Raw genomic sequence first — 18,400 nt, forward strand, 5'->3', positions numbered from 1 at the left:
GTGGTTGGTGTCCTATAGGGCTCAGTGGCTCAGCCTCCCCAGTCACCTGAGGTGGACGCTCTTGGTGCACCCTTTTGTGGGATGTTTGTGTAGTCTTGTTGTAGTTAACCCTTGATTGCTGTTGGTATCACTGGGAAGAATTGACCTCCAGGCCAATTGGCTGTGGTGACCAGCTGTGCCTACACTGGAAGATCCGTTGCGCAGGAGACACCCTTATGGAGCAGGACTTGCTTCAGTGGGGCTTTGTTTCTGAGTCTGCCCTTTGAGTGTGTCTCTTATGGATGTGAAGAGTTGTGATCCCGTATCGTCTCACTCTGACCACTGGGTACACTGACTCTCAGATCTCCAAAGAGGTGCAAGGTCAGCCACTGTCCGGGGCTGCCCAGCAGGAGCTACAGAGACATCTGCAGATTCCTCCTCTTTGTATAGGGTTTGGAAGTGCCCAGATGAGGCCAGGCCCAGCTGTGTAGCAAGACCAGCAGGGCCGTGGGCCTTCTTTGGAAGCTCTGGGGTTCTCTGACCTAGCTGCAGTTTGACAGGTTTTAGGCGAAAGGACAGGCCATTCATACGCAAAAGCTGATTCGCACAACTTGGGTTGGGTTGTAAATTGGGTGGGCAGGGTCTCTGGGAATCACCAGGGCAGAGCAAACAGCAATGGCTGCCAGTCAGCCCTGAACCAGAGAAGTCCCCAATTCTCTGTGTCCCGTGCCCCCGTGCAGAAACAATGATTGCTGCGAGCCCCTCTAAGAGAAAGCCGCTCTTGCGTTCCTGTCCCAATGCCAGACAGTCCAGTTTCTCCCCATATGTGCCTGGGTCCCCCAGAGTCTCACCCAGAACTGGAGTTCAGAACAAGTGGGAGCTTGTACCTCCCGCCCAATTAAAAGAGCAGCACATCCAGGTGCCAGCACTTTACGCGCCTCTGCACCTCCTACCAGTCTCAGGGCACCTTCTTCACCTCTCTAGTTGTGGAACTTCCACTCAGCCAGCCTTCTCGCGGTTCTGGGTGGTAGTTGTTCTGCCATTTAGTTGTGGTATTGATGTAGTTGTGAGGCAGCAAGTACAGGCGCTTACCTATGCCACCATCTTGGTTCTCCTAAAGTAATTATTGTTAGATACATAATTACTGCAACATTTTGTTGTTTTTCTGATTGTTTTTGTAGTTCTTCTCTGTTCTTATTCTCTTCCTCTCTACTTGCATGTTGATGAGTTTCTATAATGTATATGGATGCCTTTCTCTTTATATCTTGTAAATCTCTTGTAGATTTTTGGTTTATGGTTAACATGTGTTTCATATATACCAAGCTATGTTTATAGCAGTCTATTTTAAGTTGATGGTCACTTGCATTTGAACATATTTTTAAATCACTACAATTTTTACTCACCACCTTAACATGTAAATTTTTATCATTCTTTTTTACTTCCCTTATATGTGTGTGTGTGTATATCCCTAATTGTAATTGCGCATGATCTTCCTACTTTTGCCTTTTAACCTTTGTACTAGCTTTATAGTTGGTTTATCCACCACTTTTTTAAAGTGTTTTTGTCAGTAAGGATTTTTCTTTCCCATTTTTTTTTCTTATTCATATCTTTATCTTTTTTTTTTCTTAAGTCCCCTTGAGCCCTGGCTGTTGTGGTTCAGGTGGTTGAGCATCGTCCCATGCACCAGCGGGTTGCTGGTTCGATTTTCTGGTCAGGGCACATATCCAGATTGCAGGTTCGATTCCCAGTCAGGGTGCATGCATTAGGAAATCAATTGATGTTTCTCACGTCGATGTTTCTCTCTTTTTCTCTCTCTCTAAAATCAATAAAAACAACAAAAAAGAATGTCACTTTGACATTTCTTATACTGGTTTAGTGATGATGGACTGCTTTAGCTTTTTCTTGTCTGGGAAACTATCTTTCCTTCGATTCTAAATGATAGCCTTGCTAGATGGAGCAATATTTTTTGTAGGTCTTTGCATTTCATTACTTTGAATATTTTGTGCTAATCCCTTTGGTCTGCAAAGTTTCTGTTGAGAAATCAGCTGACAGTCATATGGGTACTCACTTGTAGGTAACTAAATGCTTTTTTTCTTGCTGTTTTTAAGATCTTCTCTTTGTCTTTAACCTTTGACATTTTAATTATGTGTCTCGGTGTGGACCTCTTTGGGTTCATCTTGTTTGAGACTCTGTGCTTTCTGGACTTGTATGTCTATTTCCTTCACCAAGTTAGGGAAATTTTCCATCATTATTTCTTCAAATTGCTTTTTAATTCCTTGCTCTTTATCATCCTTCTGGTACCCCTGTGATATGAATGTGGTTACTCTTGATATTGTCCCAGATGCCCCTTAAACTATTCCTAATTTTTTTTAATTCTTTTTTCTTTTTGGTGTTCTAGTGGGTGTTTCCCCTACCGTGTCTTCCAGATCACTGATTCAGTCCTTTGCTTCATTTAATCGGCTGTTGATTCCCTATAATGTATTATGTATTTCTGTTATTGTAGTCTTCATTTCTGACTGGCTCTTTTTTATAGTTTCAGTCTCTTTGTTGAGGTTCTCATTGAGTTCATCTATTCTTCCCCGATGTTCATTGAGTATTTTTTTTTCTCTTGGTTTTAAAACAGCCAATCTCTACTTGGCTTCCTCTTACATGGCCTTCTTGCCCTATTGAGCATTCTTTTTTTAAAAACATTTTTATTGATTTTGAGAGGGGTGGGGGAGAGAAACATTGATGTGAGAGTGCAACATTGATTGGCTACCTCCTGCACCCCCCATACCAGGAATTGAGCCCACAAATCCTACATGTGCCCTGACCAGGAATCAATCCAGCAACCTCTCAGTGTGCAAGACGGGACTCCCAACCAACTGAGCCACACTAGCCAGAGCCCTGTTGAGCGTTCTCATAACCAGTATTTTGAATTTTGTATCTGGTAGATTACTTGTCTCCATTTTATTTAGTTCTTTTTCTATAGTTTTTCCTGTTGTTTCATTGGAACATGTTTCTTTGTCTCCTCATTTTGGCTGCCTCCCTCTGTTTTTTTTCTGTATATTAGGTAGATTTGCTATATCTCCTTGTTTTGGCATAATGGCCTTATGTAGTAGGTGTCCTGTGAGATCCAATAGCACAGTCTCGTCATTCACCTGAGCTAGTGCTCCAGGGGTGTCCCTTGTGTGGGTTGTGTGTGTCCTCCTGTTGTAATTAAGCCTTAATTGTTGTTGGCCCATCAGTGGGGTGGGATTGGCCCTCAGTCTGACTGGCTGTGAGGGCTGGCCATGACTACAGTGAATAGCTTTTATGTGGGGCTGACCCTGCAGAGCAAGTGTCACTTCAGCAGCGCTCTGGTTCCAGGCAAGTCCCCCCTTTAGGTATGTTGTTTGTCAGGCTAGTTGGCTAGTGCTTTGTTGTGATCTGAAGTCGGCCATCTGGTCTTTTGGTTCTGGAGCCTCTTAGGAGGGGCTCCAGTGCAGCCGTGATCAGTTGCCATTTGTGCTTGGCTTGGAGCTACCTGGTTGGAGCTACAAAGTGACCTATGTTTGGTTGCCACGTGTGCTGGGTTTAGCAGTGCTTGGGAGAGGCTATGCTGTGAACTGAGGCCGGCTGCTACTAGCGCCCTTTGGTAGACATCACAGTTGAGCTTAGGCCTCCCACCACTTGTTCTTGGCGTTGGCCAGTCATGCCGGGCTTGGGACTGCTTGGCAAGAGGTATAGGGCACACCACGGCCAGCCTCTGCATGTTCGGGTTTTGTGGACCTTTGAGAGAGTTTAGGAAAGTTTAGAGTGCAAGCCAAGGCAGGTCACTTGTGTGGAAAATCTACTGGAAGTGGCTTGAGCCATGCACACGGGGAGGGGTGGATTGGGGTCTCAGGATCTTCAGGGCCAGTGAACTGTGTTAGCCCAGATAATGGAGAGCACACATTTCCGGCTGGGTGGGGATAGAACCCAAGAAAGGAATAGCAGTGCCTGTCAGCCTCTCTATCCCTGGACAGAGCTGCCTGACCTCTCCCCTTCCAGCCCTTGCCCTGAAGCTAGTCAATTCAGTTCCTCCCAGGTGTCCCTGGAGCTTTTCATGCTGCTGCCCTTGTGCTGGAGCCAGAGGGAGTGAATTTGTGAGCAAGTGAGTCTGTGCACTGGCTCCTAAGGCGGAATGCCTAGCACTTCAGCAGCCTCTGTCTCCCTGGGATGCAGTCCCGCTGAGTTTCACAGCCAGACGTTATAGAGACTCTTGTCAGCACTGGTAGCCTGGGCTGGGGAGCCTGGTGTGGAGCTGGGGCTCCTCGCTCATCAAGGTGGACCTCGCAACTGAGATAACCCTCCTGATTCTTTTTTTTAAATATATTTTATTGATTTTTTACAGAGAGGAAGGGAGAGAGATAGAGAGCCAGAAACATCGATGAGAGAGAAACATCGATCAGCTGCCTCCTGCGCATCTCCCACTGGGGATGTGCCCGCAACCCAGGTACATGCCCTTGGCCGGAATCGAACCTGGGACCTCTCAGTCCGCAGGCCGACGCTCTATCCACTGAGCCAAACCGGTTTCGGCAACCCTCCTGATTCTTAATCACCACTTGTGGGTGTGGGACCAGTCGGTTCTGTGTCTCCACCCTCCTTCCAGTCTCAAAGTGGCTTCTTTATATCCTTAGTTGTAGGACTTCAGCTAGTCCTCAGGTAGTTCTCAGTGATGATTATTCTATATTTTAGTTGTAATTTTTATGTGGTCGTGGGAGGAGGCAAGCACAGTGTTTACCTACCCTGCCATCTTAAGATCTTGTTCTTTTACCCATGTGAGAAACCTCATTGTTCCTTGGCCTTCCATCTCTGAGCCTTTCTGTCTGGAGCACCTCTTCTCTATTCTGGTTCTTCCTACAACTGTTCAGTGTCTTTTTTCTTTCTTGCTCCCCTTCCTAGCTTCCAGTTTAATCAGCATCTCATGGATAGTCTGAGTTTGAAGATTCAGGAGCTCAACAGCCTTGTCCTGCCTCATCCTGAGCCTAGTGATGAAGATGGAGAGTCAGATGTGGACTGGCAGGTTAGAAAGCAGAACCAGGGAGTGGAAGGGGTTCTGACCTAAGAGGGAAGGGGTATTTTCAAGAACTTTGTAACAGATTTGGATTTTTTCTAGAAGCCTTATGCTTAGGACCTTTTCTTTCCCTGATCTCCTGCAGGGTGAACGGAGGCAGTTTGCTGTGGTGCTGCTCAGCCTGAGGCTTCTGGCTAAATTCCTGGGCTTTGTGGCTTTCCTGCCATACCGGGGGCCTGAACCACCCCCAACCCGTGAGCTCCAGGACTCCATTCTGGCCCTGAGAAGCCAGGTGAATAGGGGCTCTGGTAAGGAGGGAGCTGGAAAGAGCCACAGGGCACTGGAGTGAGAGGACACGCCCCAGTCCCCTGAGCCTGCTGACCAAGTTCTGGCCCTGACAGGTGCCCCCAGTCCTGGATGTACGAGCTCTGCTACAGCAGGGGCTGCGGGCCCACCGAGCGGTGCTCACAGTGCCCTGGCTGGTGGAGTTCCTCTCTCTGGCTGACCACATTGTTCCCATGCTGGACTATTACCGCAGCATCTTCACTCTCCTGCTACACCTACACCGGTGAGTAGAGAAGGGGCAAGGCTAAAAGTGGTGCGGGGAGAATGTTGCTGAGGTTGCTGTTTATGAGGAGAATACGCAGCCTATGCGTCCTGTCTGGTACTGTAGCCATCACAGAACCTCAGAGGGGAGGCTGGGTTTGGTCCTCAAGGAAAGACACTGGGTAGTTACTTGCCCTTTTCTGTTCCCACATTGGGCCAGCTGAGAGGGAGCACAGATCTGAGGGGCACTGAGGAGATCCTGGTCGCCTGCACGACAGCAGTCCCTTTTGGGTCTGCTTTTGAGAATTCCCTTCCCAGCATAGCTTTCTTTTACTTCATACCATTTCTTTCTCACCACAAATGCCCTTGGTGCCCTCATTTACCTTTTAGGAGCTTGGTTTTGTCTAAGGATGGTGAAGGGGAGATGTGCTTCCTGAACAAGCTGTTGCTGCTTGCTGTCCTGGGCTGGCTTTTCCAGGTTGGTGGAGTGAGAGTGCAGATTGGGAAAGGAGGGGAGAGACGACTGTGGCTGGAGATGGGGAGAATGTCTGAGTCCGATCAAGGTTGGGGCCAGAAGATGAAGGTTCAGAGGAGGTACGGGAATTACTATAGTTTCAGAAGAAGGTTGCCTGAACCCAGAAACCATGCGGTAGGAGGTATGATGAAGCTCTGAAGTACTGACTGGAGCTTGTACTGCTTTAATCTCATCAGATTCCCACAGTCCCTGAAGACCTGTTCTTTGTGGAAGAGGGTCAGGTGGATGTCTTTGAGGTGGATACAAAAACTTCAGAACATGGTTTGGTAAGTGTCGGGGTCCAGCCAGAGCCATAGGGTCCACAGGAATAAAGGAGACCATCCAGGATAGAGTCTGAACTCTTATGTAATTTTTGTACCTGACTGTCCCATTTCTGGCACACTGGGAAAGAAAAGAAGCCTGCCTGCCTGCCTTCCCAGTTCTGGCCTGTTCTCTCCCCAGGATGGCGTGCCTGTGGTGGACCAGCACCTGCTCTACACTTGCTGTCCTTATATTGGTGAGGATGCTTGTCCCTCACCCCCAGTAGTCCTTAATCCTTGGCCCGTCCCTTCATGAGTACCCAAAAGCCTAATGTGCTGTTTGTTCTTGGGCACTCCCCAGGTGCCTCAGCCTCTTTACCCGACAAATTCTTAAAGTTCAACATGCTTTTTGTGAGTGTATGTCTGGGAGAGAGGGTTTTGGAACTAAGTACTTGGTCTTCCCTGATGCAGGAGAGCTCCGAAAACTGCTCGCTTCATGGGTATCAGGCAGCAGTGGGCGGAGTGGGGGCTTTGTAAGGAAAATTACCCCCACCACCACCACCAGCCTGGGAGCCCTGCCCCTCCGGACCACCCAAGGGCTGCAGGTGAGAGGCAAGGTGGAGGCAGGGGCCACCCAGTGGGGAAAAGGGAATCCCTCATGACACCGTTCCCTTCTCCCCATAGGCACAGTTGGCCCAAGCCTTTTTCCACAACCAGCCGCCCTCCCTGCGCAGGACTGTGGAGTTTGTGGCAGAGAGAATTGGCTCTAACTGTGTCAAACATATCAAGTGAGTGTGGGTTGAGGGATTTGGGAATGGAGGTGTTGAGGGTCCCAGTCTCATTCTCTTACCATTTTTTCCCTTTTAACTCCCTAATACCTTGTTACCAAACTGAGGAAAGTCAGTTGCAGGGGATTCGAGAAGAAGGGCCAAGGGTGGAGGTGGGGAGGCTGAAATTGCTGTTTTTATAGTTAGTTCTGACCAGATTTCCTTGAATTTGCAGCCCCTTTCTGATTCAACCCTTCCAACTACCTCCAAACATTGCTGTCCCTGCTACAGGGCCACGCTGGTGGCAGATCTGGTGCGCCAGGCCGAGTCGCTTCTTCAAGAGCAGCTGGTGACGCAGAGACAGGAAGGGGGAGATCCAGGCCAGCTGTTGGAGATCTTGTGTTCCCAGCTTTGCCCCCATGGGGCCCAGGCATTGACCCAGGGGCGGGAGTAAGAGATGCCAGTCTGTTTGGACTCTCCTGCTAGCTTGTATTTTTCTGACCTTCTTTCCCCCTTTCACACTCATATCCTTTATTCTACGTCCTCTCCCACCTCACTTTTTTCATTCTTTTTTTGCCCCCTCTCTAAGCTATCTTTGGCTTTAGAATTTTTGGGACCCAAAGTCCAAATTGAAGAGCAGGTGGTTGGGGTTCCCCTTCCTCCCAGCATCTGGGTGGGACCCGAGGCCTGACAGTGCTTCTCCCTGAGGCAGAGCCCTCCCTGCTTACATGATTGGTGCACTCAAGACACGTCCTTCTGTGGGTCAGGCTGACCTTCCTGTCTCCTTTTAGGTTCTGCCAAAAGAAGAGCCCTGCTGCCGTGCAGGCACTGCTCCCTGAGGAGACTCCGGCAGCCGTATGTAGGAAAAAGGCCTGGAGCTAGCAGGCTGGGTGGTTGGTGTGGGATATGGGGTAGGTGTGTGCTCGTGACCGTGAATGCGAGGCTGCTGGCAGTAGGTGGGTCAGTCACGGACTTGGGCTTTCGTCATCATCCCCAACCCTCCCCTAGCCCGACTCTGCAGTCCTTCTTGTCACAGGTTCTGAGCAGCGCAGAGAACATTGCTGTGGGGCTTGCGACAGAGAAAGCCTGTACTTGGTTGTCAGCCAACATCACAGGTAAGGCCCAGGCAAGGGGAGCGGCTGACCCAAGTTTTTCAGAAGCGGACTGGCAGCAAGTTGGAGGCCATCTAGGGGGAAACGGGACTCAGAGCCTGCTGGGAACAGTGAAGGGCATGGGTAGGCATGCAGGGCTGCTCTGGTGACACCTTTTCTGTTCTCCCTTTGACCTGCAGCACTGATCAGGAGAGAGGTGAAAGCGGCAGTGAGTCGCATGCTTCGAGCCCAGGGTCCGGAACCGGCTGTCCGGGGGGATCGGAGGGGCTGCTCCCGTGCCTGTGAGCACCATGCTCCCCTCCCCTCCCACCTCATCTCCGAGATCAAAGTACACAGTTGCCTAAACCCCTCAGCTCCTCTCCCCCACTCCCTGCTCTTTTCCTGGCCTCCCTCCTCTCTCACATCAGCTCTAGTATTTGTCGCAGCTTTCCGTGTTCTCCGGCTACTTCCCGTTTTGTTTGATACTGAATGGGATAAGGTAGGACAGGGTTGAATTGAATGTCTTTATTAATTGCTCTTTGACTTTTGGTATTTGAATCACCTGAAAGGGGGAAAGGGTAGATATGAAAATTTTTCACTATATACATATTCATATTCCACAGATGGTAAAGGGGGTAGGTAGAAAGTGGCTGTCCAGTAAAATAGGAATTTTTAAGGTGCAATCACCTAGTATTGGGATGTGATTTCAGAAATGTTCTATGTGGGTTAATGCTTGTTTTTTTGTTTAGTTTTGTTGTTTTTAATATATTTTTACTGATTTTTTTCAGAGAGGAAGGGAGAGGTATAGAGAGTTAGAAACATCAGTGAGAGAGAAACATTGATCAGATGTCTCCTGCACACTCCCTACTGGGGATGTGCCCACAACCAAGGTACATGCTCTTGACCAGAATTGAACTTGGGACTCTTCAGTCCGCAGGCCGACACTCTATCCACTGAGCCAAACCAGTTAGGGCAATGCTTGTTTTGTTATAGGCAGTAAGAATAATCTATCAGTGCTTTTAACTTGATTTTAAAAAAATCAAAGACTAGCCCTAGCCGGTTTGGCTCAGTGGATAGAGTGTCGGCCTGCGGACTGAAGGGGCCCTGGGTCGATTTTGGTCAAGGGCACATGCCTGGGTTGCAGGCTCAGTCCCCAGGAGGGGGCATGCAGGAGGCAGCCAACCAATGATTCCCTATCATCATTGATGTTTCTATCTCTCCTTTCCTCTCCCTCTCTGAAAGCAATAAAAATACATTTAAAAAAAAAGTCAACAGTAACTGAAACAATTGTTTAAAAAACAAAGACTATTTAGAGCCAAGGTCAGCAAACAGCCCTTGCCAAATCCAGCCTGTGCTTGTTTTGTAAGTAAAGTGTTATTGGAACACAGCCACATTGTTCATTTACGAATTGACTGGGACTATTTGTGTGCTACCGCTCAGAGCTGAGTAGTTGGGCAGAGACCTCATGGCCTGCGAAGCCTCAACTATTTACTGGTTTGTCCTGGTCTAGGAGAGTAGTGTAGGAGTAAAGATGTGGACTAGGGACTAAGAAGGAATGACTAAAACAGAGAAGAGTATATGGGAGGAAGAAGGAAAGGCTACGCAGCCATTAGCTACTATTTTTCAATATACAGAGGATTTCTATACTGAAACCTCAACTCTCCTGAGATGAATAGACAAGCATAAAGGACAGAAAATATTATGTGTATGCCGTAGGCTGGTTCCCCTAAATTCTTTCAGAATGAGATGCTCTCTGGGAATTGGCTAGTTATGGCTTTGTCTCTTGAACTCTGGCAGCATGTTCCTCAGCTTACCTGCTCCATTTGTTCCCTCTGTTGTCCACTTGGTTGCTTCTCCCAGCTGTGCTGTCCTGCTCCAGCCTCCAGTCTAAGGGCACCTTGGCCCAATCACTTCACCCCAGGGGCCCTGCTTCCTTTTCCTCTGCCTCTCTCCACTGGTTGAGCCCCACCCCAAGCCATATTCTCCTTGGCCTCACTCTCTTCCTGCCCCTGCTCTCTCTAGGATGTGCTCTCTGTGGCCGTGGGGCCCCGAGACCCTGAGGAAGGAGTGTCCCCAGAGCATCTGGAGCAGCTCCTAGGCCAGCTGGGTCAGACACTGCGGTGCCGCCAGGTTAAGACATGGCAGCATGCTCTTCTTGTGTGTCCTTGCATGTGGCTAGTAACCAGAGCCACATTGGCTCAGGGCTGCTACTCTAAGGATGGTGCTAACATCCAGGGTCTCCTTGCTTTTTCCCCCAGTTCCTGTGCCCACCTGCTGAGCAGCATCTGGCAAAGTGCTCTGTGGAGTTAGCATCCCTCCTTGGTATGTCTTGTCATCTCACTCTTGCCAGATCCCCCCATCTCAGGGTTGGGTGCAAACATGATTAGAACTCGGAAACTTTCTTCTGCTCTTCCTCCAGGGGACAGGCCAGGTAACCCTGTTCCATTTCTTAAAGCTTGGCTTTCCTCTCTTCCCATAGTTGCAGACCAAATTCCTGTCCTAGGGCCCCCGACACAACACCGGCTGGAGAGAGGGCAGGCTCGAAGGCTCCTCCACATGCTGCTTTCCCTGTGGAAGGATGACTTTCAGGTGCCTGTTCCGCTGCAGCTCCTGCTGAGCCCAAGAAACGTGGGGCTTTTGGCAGACACTCGGCCAAGGGAGGTGAGTCAGAGAGGTGGGTGGATGGGGGCAGACAGGCTTCTTAGCCCTCTGGGTCATGTTTTCAGACCTCCCACCCTCACCCTGAATGTTATGAGCTTGTTTCTTTTGTTCCCTCCTTTTCTGGCAGCTTGCTCATTTCTGTTCCATGCTAAAATGGACTCCCACAGAGGTTAACCTTAAGTCTTCTCCCTCCTCAGCATCTCTGTCCTCTTGTATTTCAGTCAGGGTCACTGGGTAGTCCTTCCAGCACCCTGACCTGCTGCATGTGTGTTGCAGTGGGACCTGCTGCTGTTCTTACTCCGGGAGCTGGTAGAGAAAGGTCTGATGGGACGGAAAGAGATAGAGGCCTGCCTGGTCAGCCTCCATGAGGCCCAGTGGCCCGAGGTAAGGTGCCCTCATCTTTCCTGACCTAGAAAGAGAACAGGTATCATATGTCCCTTTTATCCTGAAAGGGGGCAAGTGATGGTGCCTGGCATTCTTAGCATCTTTCCAAAGCTCAGTGGATTTTGTCAGGTGTCTTCAGGACCACCCTAAAATGGAGTGGCTGTTCTGGTGGGCCTTCTTCACATTTGAGCAGCTACTGTATGAAGGACCGTGTCAGTGGAGGAAGGGAAGATGGAAGGCAGGTATAGTTGGAAAGGAGCATGGCATAGTGAGTGTGCATTTTTAAATCAGTAAGCTGAATTTTAATCTCATCTAGTACTTAATGTTGTGATTTAGGGCAAAGAATTCATCTTAGTTTAACCATAAAATGGAAATAATTCATACCTCCTAGGGCTTGTCAAGATGAAATAATGTGCATAGTACTCGGGTGGTGACAAGTACTCACTAGATGGTTCTGAGCCTCCCATCAGAGTTTACTCTCCCAGAGTACTTAATGGGACAAGGTTTCAAGGCCATTTCAGTGTAGAAGGCAGTTAGGAAATATGATAGCTAGGGCTTGATATTTGTGATTTTTAGTAGAAATGATGAACCATCTAGAATTACGTGTCTGCCTTTTCTGTCATGTTTTGCTTATTGCAGGACTTTGCTGAAGAATTAGCAACACTGTTCAATCTGTTTCTGGCTGAGCCCCAGGTGCCAGAACCCCAGCTAAGAGCTTGTGAGCTGGTACAGCCAAACCGGGGGACTGTGCTGGCCCAGAGCTAGGACTGAGAAGTGGCCCTGCCTTGAAGTCTCACCAGAACCCTGGCACCCCACCTGACTGCCTCAGGAGGAGACCCCAGAGCCACCCCAAAGTGCCCAATGCTGACTGATCCCTGCTGGTGCAGGAGTAGCTGAATCTGAAATTAGGCTTCCTACTTACATGTGAAGTAAGTATGTGGCTGCCTGGCTGCTCGCCACCCTGAGTCCTTGAAGAAGGAGGAGGGAACCCTCACCTGAGGGTTCAGGATTACGGTGGAAAAGCCTAGAGACTCCAGCCCTGGAGCAGAAGAGTTGGCATTTATTACTTGGATACTAAATGAAATTATGTGTGTGGGCTTGAGCCCCACTTGCTGCTATCCCACCATCTCTAGTCTGGTTTGGGAAATCATGACAGAGGCAAATGACGTTGTTTAACTTGTGAGTAAAGTTAAAACATGAATCTTGGGAGTCTACATTTTCTTACCACTAGGAGCTGGACTGCCGTCTCCTTAAAAATGCACAATAGATGAGGTGGGGCGCTCGCAACAGAAACCCACCCCTAAACCCTATACCTCTCTGCCTTCAGTCCTGTGCAGGTAACTCTTGACCCTAAATTCAGGAGCCAAGGGTGGGGGCAGAACACTAGAGCTTTTTTTAAATAAACTCTTCTTTACCGAGGGCTTCCTGTCTTGTTATTTTCACCTGATTCTTCCCTGTAGAAGGCTCAGGGTGGGCTTGGAGCTGGGTACAGCTGTACTATACCTAGCACTGCCCAGTGTTGCAGCATGAGGAGGGCCCTGTTGACTCATTGCCAACGGTGTTGGCTTCTGTGCCACTCCCTTGAAAGGTGTATTATAAGCTTCTACTCACCAGTACTCCCGACTAAACAGGTGTGGGACAGCGCTTGTGCTTGTTTTGTTAGGGCTGGGGAGCCGGGGGTGGGGGAGAGTGACTTGGCTCACAACAAAAGCATTCTCTATGTCGCTAAATGACCCATTGATTTTTGACTAATCAAGCACTGCCTTGATAATGTGAATTAAGATCCTATAAAAGCTACTTAGGCAGTGTGTGCAGAGATTCAGGTTGCTGGGGAAGGAAAAGGTACTCAGGGAACCCTGTTTGAAACGGCCAAGTACTGTCTGTGGGTACGTGTGTATTTCTTGGGGAAAGTTCCGAGACCTCTGACCCAAGGGTGAGTCTCGGCCTGCAGGGGTCTGCTGTGTGACAGTAAAGCTGAGGAGAATTATGTCTCTTAACACCACTTTGCAATCATGCTTCTGTCCAGTCAGGTGTGCCTATGCCTTTCCCTTCCCCTCAGTTGATTTCAGTCACTCCTTTAACAAGTTTCTACACCTGAACCTTATATCATCTCATTTTCATAGGTCTTTGTCCTTTAAATCTAATTTATACTATAGCAGTTTAAGACGTTCTCAATGCCTGAGAACCAACTTTCTGCACCCATTAGGGGTGGCTGAACAAAAGCACTGCCTCCAGAAGTTGAGCCCCAAGGTTAAGTAGCAGCTACTTCAGACACCCCGCTCTGCGTGAGGTGGGATGGGCAGGCCAGCATCGGGGAAAACCTGAAGGCCCAAGGATGATGCTCAGTTAAACTTAGCACAGCCCAATTCAGGAAACTTAATGCTGGCCTGTGTGAGTGACTCTTAAAGGCCTACTCTAAGCAGTAAGATAAGAATCACAGAAGCAGCTAATGCAGCAGTTCTCAACCTGTGGGTTGCGACCCCTTTGGCGGTCGAACGACCCTTTCACAGGGGTCGCCTAAGACCATCCTGCATATCAGATATTTACATTACGATTCATAACAGTAGCAACATTACAGTTATGAAGTAGCAACAAAAATAATTTTATGGTTGGGTCACACATGAGGAACTGTACTTAAAGGGCCAGAAGGTTGAGAACCACTGAGCTAATGAGCTAGTGAACTTGTTTTTTTCTATGTACAGGATGTCCCCCAAAAAGTACACACTTTAACAGCTGATGGCTGTTTTGAAGATGAAATGTATTTTAATAAACATTAAAATAATTTTATAATTCAAAGTATCTGTATACATTTTTTGGAACACCCTATACCTGTTCTCAATTATTAAAAACAATGAATTTCAAAGTGTAGTCTCCAGGCCGCTGAATCAGAAACTCAAATGGGGCCCAGCAAGTCCTTTTGGTGATTCTGCTGCACAATGAAGTCTGTAAATCATCTGTCTAAACCAAATTCTGACTTTATCATGTTTAGGCCTGTGGATGACCTTTAACACTTGCATTTTGCCATATCAGCCTCAGTTAATATTCTTTTAGGTTGCTGACTCTCGGGCCTGGTGTGTGGTTTCTCTAGTGCGGGGACAAGGTCACTTCTGGGCTACCCATATGCTCAGATTCCCATTGCTGGCTCTGTCTCAGAAGCATCTGTTAAAGAAATACCTTCCATGGGATTGTGGTCACTGTCAGGTATGGTAATGACTGTCCTGGAATCCTCCCTCATTGGTTCTTGGGCTACAGCTGGCCATAATTGGTTTACTAACCTGGCTGCTATTTACGTACCTTAAAGCAGTGCTGAGTTCATGGAAAGCAATTATAATTGTACTAGAGGCCCAGTGCATGAAATTCATGCACTGGGGGATGAAGGGTGGGGGGAGTCCCTTAGCCTAGCCGGTGCCCTCTTGCAATCCAGGACCCCTCGCTCCTTACTGCCTGCCTGCAGCTGAGGCAGGAGAGCTCCCGCCACTGCCACTGCGCTCACCAGCCCGTGAGCCCTGCTTCTGGCTGAGCGCCATGCCCCCTGAGGAAGTGCACTGACCACCAGGGGGCAGCTTCTGCATTGAACATCTGCCCCCTGGTGGTCAGTGCTCATCATAGTGACCAGTTGTTCTGCCATTAGGTTGATTTGCATATCACACTTTTATTATATAGGATAACTTGAAAATTATTGCCATTATCTCAAGGCTAAATTCTGAGCTCAAGGGACACACTTAGGCTATCTCAGGACAATCTTTACTAATAAAAGTACATATCAGACTTTTAATTTGCAAGTGTTCTGACCAGTCAACAGTCTTGGTAAGAGATTTATATGAAAAGGGATGGGAGTACATAAATAGGGTGTTAAATATATCAAGTGTCACCAAAACAAAAACCCAGAAAAATAAGTTTAAAGACAATTTAAAAAAACATTCAATAATATGTAAATAACTTAATTTGAGGTAAGAGGAAAAAAATCCTGCAAACACTTTTAGAAAAATAAACCTCTGCTGTACTCTACAGAAATTTTACCTTTTTACCACATCTTGATCCCCAGATGGTTACCTTCTGGGCATCAGTACTAAAGCTGGGAATCTCTCCCACCCCTGCCACTTCCATGTAACCACACAGACTATTCAAAACCTCATGGTCTGCCAGGCTAGGGCAAAAGAAAACCCATTCTCATTCATCCTAGAATAGGTGTGGCTGCAGCAGCAGCATGAAATGCTAACAAGACCACTGAAGACAGACCCAGGCTCTGAGGCCTTAAGGAATGGAACTGAGCTTCCTTCTAACAAATCACTTATTTCCTCTAGGAGTTCCACTAAGTTCTCTCCCATCTTCAAAAGATAGTTTTTCATCTCTGAAATTTCTCTTGCCTTGTCAGCAGCCAGCATCTGGCTGCCCACTTCCTAACTCCCTTAAAGAGATAGGCCCCCACTTTGATCCCAGATCTGTCCAGATGGCTTCTACAGTGAGTGGTCTCATTCTACTGAGCTCTGGAATGAGGCTCCATGAGAGAGCATTGCTCAGTACTTCTGACTGAGGCAAAGACCCAAGTGTCCTCTCCTGTAAAGAGAGTGGGGGGGTGGGGAGTAAAAATTAATAATAAAGCATTTGATAAAAATTCAAGGAGAAACGATTCTGAATCACTGTTCTGGTTTGTGCAGCTGTTTTTTTTAAAACCAGTTTTCTGTTTTGGTAACAGTCCATCTCACAGTGGAACTGAATGCTGGAGGCCGATGTCTGAGCAGAATCTTAGCCGACAGCTGCCTCCCTACCAGCCCAAGGGCTGGGCCAAACCAGGGAAGCACCATCAAGAGCACACCGTCTCCCAGCTCCGCTGCCTATGTCCAATCCTGGTCCTGGAGCGGCTTGTCTGCCATAGGGTCTCAGAGACAGGAAAGAAAGGTGAAAACTCCAACTTGGGCTTCATTGCTCTGGACAGCCAGGGTCAGGAGTTCAGGCCCTTTGCTTAGAGAGCTGCCAGCGGTGACCAAGTACTGACTGGGTCTCCCTGGCAACTCGGGGCTCAGTGCTGTCTTCCCAGTGGCCACAGCCGGTAGCCTCAGCTCTTCCTGCCTCGGTGCAGAGAGGAACAAGCGCTGCCCCAGAGACCGGAGCGTCCTGGGCCTGAATCTTAGCAGCACCATCTCGACAGTGAGGCGCTAACTACCAAGGAAGGAAGCCAGTCTGGCTATGACCAGTGGCTGCTGTTTGATGAAGGAGCTTAAGACATGAGGGGGGAAACCTGGAGCACCAAGTTCTATCTGAAATAAAACAGAGAGGGAGGAGTCAAAGGCACAGACAGATCAGAGTGTAGCCCCCACCAGCTGTGATGGGTGAAACCCCTCAGACTGTCTGCGGTCCTAGAACTGATGGGCCCTGGGCTCTGCTGTTCAGATGTGGGCATTGGCTTCACCTCCCACTGGCAAAGGTCAAGTCGGGGAACTGAGAGGAGAGTCAAATAGAACGGGTCATTCTCTGCTCTGCCGAGGCAGCTGCCTTTCCCCCAGTGGCTCCTGTATTTCCTGAGGACCCTGGGAACAACCAGAGGAGGGAGGCTGCTAGGCTCTCTGGTAACAGCAGCATCAGGAAAGGCTGATCCACTCTCTGTCCTCTCTGATTCCCCAGGGACTCCCCTTACGGTGACCCAAGAAGCCCTTGAGTCTCGGGCCACAGGGCCGGGGCACTGAAGGACGTGGAGCAGCTAAACAACACGCTCATGGGGCTGTGAAGGCAGATCTAGGCATCTGCAGGGGGCACATCACCTGGGCCAAGTAGATGACTCTGGTGACCTCCTTGCCTTCCACGGTGAGGGGCTGCAGGATCCAGGCGCTGGGCAGGATCTCCCCTCGGACCATCTCTCTGCTGGGTCTCGGCATGGATGTGTCATATACAGACTGAGCTGCCATGATAGAAAGATGCCCCTGGGGACAGACAGAGAGTGATGTGAGTACTGCCTATTCAGTGATGGCGAACCTTTTGAGCTCGGCGTGTCAGCATTTTGAAAAACCCTAACTTAACTCTGGTGCCGTGTCACATATAGAAATTTTCTGATATTTGCAACCATAGTAAAACAAAGACTTATATTTTTGATATTTATTTTATATATTTAAGTACTATTTAACAAAGAAAAATCAACCAAAAAAATGAGTTCGCGTGTCACCTCTGACACGCGTGTCATAGGTTCGCCATCACTGCCCTATGTGATGATCAAATAGGCTCCAGTGAGGTCAACATCATGGCATGCAACAGCAGCCAGACTGCTATCACCCCTACTCCTCCCCAAGTTGCCTTCTTTCCCCCAGAGGACCTGAGGCCCACAAAGACTGCTTCTCACAACACTCCAGCCCAAGTTCTTCCCACAATATCTTTACCACCAGCAAGGCAGGTACCTCTTTGGCTTCCACGCAGACGCAACAGAAATCTCGCGGCTGCTTCAGCGCACACAGGGCCGGATTGCACACCAAGTACACTGGCAGGTCAGGGATGGGGAGAGTCAGCAGGTGCAGGTGCACAGACAGACCTAGTCCTAAATCCTTCCCAGGCCAGGGACCCCCAAGACCCCATCCACACACAACCCGACACCCAGCTGGAGGTAGTCAGAATGCCCAGCCTCCCGAGCGGGCCACCGGCCTGCCACCGTCCCCAGGCAGAGCCGCGGACGCTCCGGGGCTTACCCAGGTGGATGTTGTCGGTCACTCGCTGGTGCAGCCTCGCTGTCTGGATGGGCTTGTGGTACAGGGGCCACAGGGTGGGGTCACTCACCGTTGCCCACACATGAGACAGCGGCTGGGACACCACCCCGGCCCCCAGGAAGCCATGCCGAGTAGAGGAGAACACCTTGTTGTAGAACTGCACCTCCTGCTCCTCACCCTGATAGCTGGGACACCGAGGCAGGGAGGGGAGAGGTGAGGCGGGTGCCAGGGTCACAGAGCAGCTCAGGGTGAAGGGAAAGGAGGGAGGCAAGCAGCACAATGGGATGAGGACAAGACAAAGGAACTCACTTCCAGCCGGCTGCTGCCTGGCGACTGAAGAGATTGTGCAGATCACCTGAGGAAGCAGCCATCACCTAGGGACACAGTGACCAAACCCGAATTAGGGGGAATGGTATAAACCAGACCCTGGGGTTGGTCACTAGTCCCCTTTTGTCAAGAGGAGAGCCACCAAAGAAGCCACATCAGCCCTGC

General features: G+C 49.1%; 2 protein-coding genes across 5 annotated transcripts in view; one reads left to right on the forward strand and one right to left on the reverse strand.

Annotated features, from left to right (window-relative positions):
- CDAN1 (codanin 1) overlaps positions 1–12,640 on the forward strand; it is a 20,621-nt gene extending 7,981 nt beyond the window's left edge. The window contains exons 10-27 of one of the 4 annotated variants that reach the window (XM_006778041.2): positions 4,885–5,005; positions 5,142–5,288; positions 5,398–5,564; positions 5,933–6,020; positions 6,254–6,343; positions 6,519–6,573; positions 6,788–6,921; positions 7,001–7,104; positions 7,375–7,533; positions 7,875–7,938; positions 8,120–8,198; positions 8,375–8,523; positions 10,197–10,304; positions 10,433–10,496; positions 10,654–10,835; positions 11,112–11,219; positions 11,318–11,461; positions 11,859–12,640. In XM_006778041.2, the coding sequence (XP_006778104.1) occupies positions 4,885–5,005; positions 5,142–5,288; positions 5,398–5,564; positions 5,933–6,020; positions 6,254–6,343; positions 6,519–6,573; positions 6,788–6,921; positions 7,001–7,104; positions 7,375–7,533; positions 7,875–7,938; positions 8,120–8,198; positions 8,375–8,523; positions 10,197–10,304; positions 10,433–10,496; positions 10,654–10,835; positions 11,112–11,219; positions 11,318–11,461; positions 11,859–11,984 (2,089 nt within the window). In that variant the 3' untranslated portion in view covers positions 11,985–12,640. Of the gene's footprint in view, positions 1–4,884; positions 5,006–5,141; positions 5,289–5,397; positions 5,565–5,932; positions 6,021–6,253; positions 6,344–6,518; positions 6,574–6,787; positions 6,922–7,000; positions 7,105–7,374; positions 7,534–7,874; positions 7,939–8,119; positions 8,199–8,374; positions 8,524–10,196; positions 10,305–10,432; positions 10,497–10,653; positions 10,836–11,111; positions 11,220–11,317; positions 11,462–11,858 lie in introns of those variants that run through there. The other 3 variants (XM_015557595.1, XM_006778042.2, XM_015557596.1) reach the window with 3 other exon arrangements.
- Positions 12,641–14,851: 2,211 nt separating this feature from the next.
- Positions 14,852–18,400, reverse strand: part of STARD9 (StAR related lipid transfer domain containing 9) — a 109,102-nt gene continuing 105,553 nt past the window's right edge. Inside the window, exons 32-36 of the mRNA XM_015557524.1 lie at positions 18,218–18,282; positions 17,891–18,093; positions 17,606–17,685; positions 16,979–17,137; positions 14,852–16,477 (exon numbers count right to left, since the gene is read on the reverse strand). Of these exons, the coding sequence (XP_015413010.1) occupies positions 16,376–16,477; positions 16,979–17,137; positions 17,606–17,685; positions 17,891–18,093; positions 18,218–18,282 (609 nt within the window). The 3' untranslated portion in view covers positions 14,852–16,375. The remainder of the gene's footprint in view (positions 16,478–16,978; positions 17,138–17,605; positions 17,686–17,890; positions 18,094–18,217; positions 18,283–18,400) is intronic.

The sequence above is a fragment of the Myotis davidii genome, unplaced genomic scaffold (assembly GCF_000327345.1).
Source record: "Myotis davidii unplaced genomic scaffold, ASM32734v1 scaffold46, whole genome shotgun sequence".
NCBI classification, from domain to species: domain Eukaryota; kingdom Metazoa; phylum Chordata; class Mammalia; order Chiroptera; family Vespertilionidae; genus Myotis; species Myotis davidii.